We start from the raw sequence: 6,902 nt of genomic DNA on the forward strand, positions 1-6,902 counted from the left end.
AAAGTGACAAATATAACCTTCATTGTAACTTGTGTATCATAAATAACTCATAACTCAAAGATATGTTAAAGCAGAAGTTCACCTCTAAATAGTGAATATGAGATATTCTCCCTTGTTGTTTGAATAATTGAAGCCAACAGATGATTAAGCAAAGAATTGATACAAGCCTGCCAAGAAATAATACTATAAGTTTGTTGCAAATAGAAAAATGGCTAGATAACACTAGATAGCAAGAATTCTAAAATGTATGCAAAAGTGTAATGATGTGTCCACATTTAGTATTGGAAAAACAAATATATAAGACAATAGTAGTAGTAGTAAGTAGTTAAAGGTAACAAAATTATTACCTATTTTAAGTATCTAGTCCATGAAGTCAAATAAAGTTTCATCAATATCATCTTCATTAAAAACATTTCTCTGGCCTACACTAGAAGATTTTTCAAATATTGTGACAGGCATGTCTTCCCTAGCCCAATTTAGTTCACCATCATTGTTTGCAACATTTAGTTCAACACCATTTGATTGGTCACCCATGTTAAATAAATCTCTTGGAACCTTTTTCAAAACATAATGCCTATTTGCATCTAAAGGGTCTTCGATATAAAAGCATTGATGGACTTGAGAAGCTAGCATAAAAGGATCATTTTGGTAAAGCTTTTTGTTGAAATATACACAAGTAAGTCCATATTTATCTTCTTCGACCTCAAACCAATCACATTTGAACATCACAAACTTGAAACTACCATAATAATCTAACTCAAATATATCTTTGATTGCACCATAATATGTTATGGGTTCAATTTTTGGATTGTCATCCTTTGTGCTTGCAAAACTTGAAGTCAATGAAACCAATGTTACACCAGAATTTTGAGTTTTGTGTTTGGCATCCCGCTTCATAGTATGAAATCTATATCCATTAATGAGGTAACCTGAAAACCTCTTTGCAACATTATTTGGCCCTCTAGAAAACTCTTTAATTTGAGAAGACACGTCATCTTTCAAGGCTCGAGTTTTGAACCATTCACTAAATTCTCGACTTTGGGTTTTGGCCTTCACCCACTTTCCTCTTTTAGTGCCCCTATTAACACTCTCATCAAACTCTCTGCAAAGGCATCAATATATTATTGGTTAAAACTACATAATAAGTTTATATGACAAGATATAAAGGATAGGAAATTATTATCATACTTGATGTATATGTCAATTGCATCACAATTGAATAAGAGGTATCGATGAGCTTGAGCTTTCGATGTGAAATCTATAGAAAATGGTTTACCATTACTTTTCCCTCCTATAGGGCGACCAAGACTTGAGAAATAATCAATTCCATCTATTTCACATACATCATTGTGATCATAATTGCGACGTTCTCTGTTTAACCTTGTTTCTACACCTCCATGCAAATATCTTGAGCAAAAAGTCAAAGCCTCTTCTGCCAAATACCCTTCAGCAATAGAACCTTCTGGGTAAGCTTTATTTCGAACATAATTCTTCAGTCTGCATAAATATCTTTCAATGGGGTACATCCATCGAAATTGAACGGGGCCACCTAATCTCACTTCATTCGGCAAATGAATAGGTAAGTGAAGCATTATGTCAAAAAAACTAGGTGGAAAAATCATCTCTAATTGACAAAGTATTTGTACTACTTCTGCTTCCAAGTAATCCATATCTTGCACTTGTATAACCTTTTGACATATAGAGTGAAAGAATGACCCAAATCGAATTAGAGGATTAGCCACGGTATCAGGCATAATGCTTCTTATTGCCACTGGTAGTAAGTAATGCAACATGAAATGTGCATCGTGACTCTTATAACCAGATATTTTCTTGTTATTAACATGCACACACTTTGAAATATTTGATGCACTTCCATCTGGTAATTTGGCAGCCTTAAAAACACCACAAAAGATAGATTTCTCATTAGCATTCATTGAAAAACAGGCTGCTGAAAATTGTACTCGACCTTTATCAATCTCCCTTGGATGAAGATCCTTTCTTATTCCCATATTTTGCAAATCATAACGAGCATTAACATGATCTTTTGTCTTCCCTTGAATATCCAAAAGAGTGCCCAAAATACTATCACATATGTTTTTCTCAATATGCATGACGTCCAAATTGTGACGTAATTTATTTGTTGCCCAATAAGGCAACTCAAAAAAGATTGATCTCTTTTTCCATGGACCATCACTTGTCTTTTTTGCATTCTTTCCGAATTCATTGATGAAATCTTTTAACATTTCTACGATTTCTGGCCCTTCTAACATGTGTGGTGTAGATCCAAATTCTTTTTTTCCATTAAAAGACTTCTTATTAGATCTCCAAGGATGGCTCATTGGTAAAAAGACACGATGGTTCATATAGCACATTTTATGGCTATGTTTCAAGTAGGATGATTTAGTGTCATAATTACAATATGCACAAGCTAATCTTCCTTTGGTGCTCCAACCTGACAACATCGCATACCCAGGGTAGTCACTGATAGTCCATAGAAGAGCGGCACGCAATAAAAATGTTTCATTTTCTGAAGCATCATATGTTTCTACTCCAAACTCCCATAAATCTTTTAACTCCTGAATCAACGGTTGAAGGTACACATCAATATCATTTCCTGGTGATTGTGGTCCCGGAATCAACAATGATAACATTGTATATTCAGGTTTCATGCACAACCAAGGTGGAAAGTTGTACACCACCATCATCACAGGCCACGTGCTATGTGATATGCTCATGGTCCTAAATGGATTAAAGCCATCACTAGCCAGACCAAGTCTTACATTGCGCGAATCAGTAGAAAAATCTTCATGAAGACTATCAAAGTTCTTCCAAGCTTCACCATCAGCGGGGTGTCTCATTTTCCCATCCTTCGATCGTTCTTCTTCATGCCATCTCATGGACTTAGCAGTCTTTGAACACATAAATAGTCTTTGAAGTCTAGGAATCAATGGAAAGTGTCGCAATACTTTGGCAGGAACTTTATGCTCATATTTTGGCTGTTCAACCTCAGAATTGGCATTTGGAAATTCCTTCCATCGTGAAGATTTACATATACTGCAAACATCTAGACCTTCATTCTCTTGCCAAAATAACATACAATCTTTCGGACACGCATGAATCTTTTTATAATCAAGGCCTAGATCACCAATCACAGTCTTTGTTTTGTTAAAAGAATCAGGAATATTCAAACTAGGCATAACCTCTTTTAGTAATTGTAGGAGATCAGTGAATGAAGAATTGCTCCAACCATGAAGACATTTCAATAAATACAGTCGAATGATGAAAGATAAAGTGGAGAAGTTTTTACTCCCAGGGTAGAGTTCTTGATTTGCATCATTAATCAAATGGTAGAACTTTCTAGCTTCATCATTAGGACCCTCTTTGCCTCCTTTTGCTTCTACCACATTTCTATGTGTGTTATACAATAAGCCATAAATATCATCTTGTGAATCTTCATTATCTATCATGTCATCATCACTTTTTGTAGTCGAAGATATTTCTTCTCCATGGTGAATCCAAACCTTATATCCTTTTAGAAAGCCCGTGGCTATTAAATGATCATAAACCACATGTCTTCTTGCCCAAACACAGTTTCTACAATCAGCGCATGGACATAAAATCTCACGTCCTTGAGGTCTTCCTCTAGTGTAAGCAAAATCTAAAAATGACTCAAGACCATCTATATATTCTCTGCTAAACCTTGGGAATTTTGCCCACTCTTTCTCCATCACCTTTAATGTAAAATATAAACAAATTATATGCAAGAAATTCTTCTAATTAGTTGCCTAAGAATTAACTATTAATTATGTACACAAATTATATGCAAGAAATATTGTATAAATTGGGATTGTAATTACAAAATATGCAGCTGACACATAGGACACATAGGAGATAAATCTGCAATTTAAAATTATAATTCTTAATTCTCTTATATAAAAACTATTTTAATACTTTTTATATATATATATATATATGTCTATTTCGTAACGTAAAAGTGATTTCCAATCATCTCACATTTTGAATCCTAATTAAAATGATACTTACTAAAAAATATTAAAATACAATAACTTAAACTTAAATATTGTTAAGTCCAACCAGACACTTTGAGCTAGAATATTGATAACAATAGACTATTCAACTATTTAAATGAGCCAAAGACAAAATATATACAAGTCAATCACATTTTCTTACTGAAACTTCCAACTTCAAGAATATGGACAAAGGACCTGTTGTGCAAATTGTCACAACTATTTGCTATCAATAAAGTCCTATTAAAAAAGGAAACAAGGAAATAGTAACAATCAAGTAATTTACCTTGTAAGTGTCACTTTTTTCCAGAAATTCTTATATCATTCACCTATGAAATAAGGTTTGAAACTTCGGTGCTATCAAATAAATCTTCATACAACTTCAGTTCATCAGCCAAATTCACCTAAAAGGGAAAAAATAAAAAGGGATATTAAATATAGAAAATAAAATCCATCAGAATAAAAAGGGCATATTAAATATAGAAAATAAAAGATAAACCTGGAGGGTATTCTTCTTCCCTCTATCTTCCTTTTATAAAGGGAAGTGGTCCAGCCTTTCACACGTGTAAACTATAAATAAAATTTATTTTTATTAAAATAACATTAAAATAAATTTTATCCTTTTAGGAGTAGTACAATATTTTAGTACGTAGTTTATGGGATTAAAAATATACATATATATAATTATTGAAGTAAAAATTAAAAGTAATCTTACTAGACTTAAAAATTATAATCTATTGAAGTAAAAATAAAATAACAATAGCTACGATTGTTGAAGATAAGAGTAGACTTACTAAACTTAAAAATTATAATCTATAAAAAATAAAATGGGATGAATAGGAATTTATTAGACAGAATATATGGAACAACAATCACATAATAAACAATAAATTATTAATGGGATGGGAGAGATTATAGAAGAGTATAAGATATTATATGCAAAATGAAAGGCTGAAATTAGCATAGTAGAATGTGAATTGAGCTAGTTACATTAGTCTTTGATTTGGAGATTATGATGGGTGTTCAAAAATTTGATTCCAAATTAATGCCTTCCTAATGCTCATCAATCAATATAAAAAACTATTATTAGACTAATATATGCAAGAATCTGTCATTTATGTTGGAACTAATATATGTGTTGTCATTTACGTTGATAATTCCAATAATTAGATACAATAAATTCTCCTAATCAAAATTATAAAAAAAAACTATCATAATACTTAATTATGGTTCTTAATTCTCTTATAAAAAACTATTATAATACTTAATATATATGTCTACTTGTTAAGGAATTCAAAATTCAAAATTATTGGGTATCTGAGTTTTCACATTACAATATGATAACATTCAACAGACAAAAGTGCTAGGAATAGATGGATTTTTCATAAGCTGCAAAATGACTACTACCTTATTTATGGGCATGCTCATACAGTGCTCTTGTTTTTTCATTCTCTCTCATTTTTAATAACAAGAAAGTTGATACAGTTTCTCTGCTACTAAGAAATTACAACTTAGCTACAACACTGTATGATTATCAATTTTAGTGATCTTATTGTCTCTTTGCCTTTAAAAAACACAATACTTGATGCACATCATCCATAATTGTTTTGGTATGAAAAGCAGATACAATAGTAAGTATAGATTAATCTTTAAACAATTGATTGGGAAAAAAGGAAATTTCTACTAAGTCCACAGAATATAATGGGCATGTAAATTTTCCTCTTATGCATTTCTACTAAGTTTATACCTTTGCAGCACCAATTGCAAAATAACAAATACCAACCAACTGATTAAATTCTGATAAATTTGAATATTCACAATTGATTAGCTTATACTATTCACCTTGATTGAATGTGTTCAATTGAGGTCCAATTAACAAGTCCAAGCTACAATTATAATTAAAAAGAAATACACTCGAAAAAGTAAATAAATCCTAAAATCTGAGTCCATGAAATACTAAAGAAAGAAAACAAAGAATTATTTTGAGTGCAGAGGTTATTGTTTCTCATCATGTTTCTTGTAATTTTCCTAAAATCCATCTTGTTCCTTTTCTTGTTGATTTATGCACTAATCAAGTTGACTAGTCTCCATTTTAAAAACAGAGAAGCTGAGCTACTAGTTGGACTTTAACCAAACTGAATGATGTTACTGGGAAACTATTCTGCAATATTATAAGCCACTTAGGTTGTCTGTGTCCTTTTAGTTTGATACAAATGCTTTAGTAAGTTATAAACTAAAAGTTCTTTTCCTTAACTATAGTCCAAGAATCCTTCACTTTGTAACAATATAGGAATTTATGGAATTTTGAAACAAGGATTTTATTAGTCAAATTGTGAAATTGCCAAACTAAAGATTCAAGAAATGGTAAAAGAAGAAAGCAATGTGCTGAACCTAAAATTAAAACTAGGAAATCCAACAGAGAACCTAAAATGCAGAAAATGCAGAAAATTCAACAGAGAACCTAAATGCAGGAAATCCACCAGAGAACCTAAAAGCCAGGAAATCCAACAGAGAACAAACAATACAGAAAATATCCAACAGATAACCTAAAATGCAGGAAATCCAACAGAGAACCTAAAATGCAAGAAATTCAACAGAGAAGCAAAACAGAGCACAATGAAGAACGAACAGATGCGAAAATGGAAGGAAGAAAACTTAAACCGGTCTCTTCACATCATTTTGCCTCCGACAACGTCATTGTGGTTGAATTTGAAGAACGAACAGCTTACATTACTACTCGCACAATGCCACTCCTGCTTCGTAGCGAACAGCTTAGGGTTTCTGTTGGCACAAGGTTTCGGCTTCGACTTAGAGTCTTCGTTCGTGATGGCACAAGGTTCACTCACTCAATGCCAGCTCAATGACGACCACTCA

At 32.2% G+C, this 6,902-nt stretch overlaps 1 protein-coding gene and 1 long non-coding RNA gene across 2 annotated transcripts; both read right to left on the reverse strand.

The window, feature by feature from the left end:
- Positions 1-360: 360 nt before the first annotated feature.
- Positions 361-3,728, reverse strand: LOC137806697 (uncharacterized). The gene is made up of 2 exons (XM_068606938.1): positions 1,189-3,728; positions 361-1,102 (listed from the first exon to the last, which is right to left on the reverse strand). Exons 1-2 carry the CDS (start codon positions 3,726-3,728, stop codon positions 361-363), a joined length of 3,282 nt encoding a protein of 1,093 aa, XP_068463039.1.
- Positions 3,729-4,089: 361 nt separating this feature from the next.
- On the reverse strand, positions 4,090-6,902 carry LOC137825339 (uncharacterized). Its single transcript, XR_011083302.1, has 3 exons — positions 6,690-6,902; positions 4,528-4,598; positions 4,090-4,432 (listed from the first exon to the last, which is right to left on the reverse strand). It is a non-coding gene; the product is annotated as an uncharacterized lncRNA (long non-coding RNA).

Source organism: Phaseolus vulgaris, chromosome 11 (assembly GCF_000499845.2).
Source record: "Phaseolus vulgaris cultivar G19833 chromosome 11, P. vulgaris v2.0, whole genome shotgun sequence".
NCBI classification, from domain to species: Eukaryota; Viridiplantae; Streptophyta; class Magnoliopsida; order Fabales; family Fabaceae; genus Phaseolus; species Phaseolus vulgaris.

Bases quoted from the DNA above. Each gene is read 5' to 3' on its own strand.
- LOC137806697 (XM_068606938.1), bottom strand. From the start codon at position 3,728: ATGGAGAAAGAGTGGGCAAAATTCCCAAGGTTTAGCAGAGAATATATA. The intron at 1,103-1,188 runs GTATGATAATAA...ATGCCTTTGCAG, and splicing joins GCAATTGACATATACATCAA to AGAGTTTGATGAGAGTGTTA.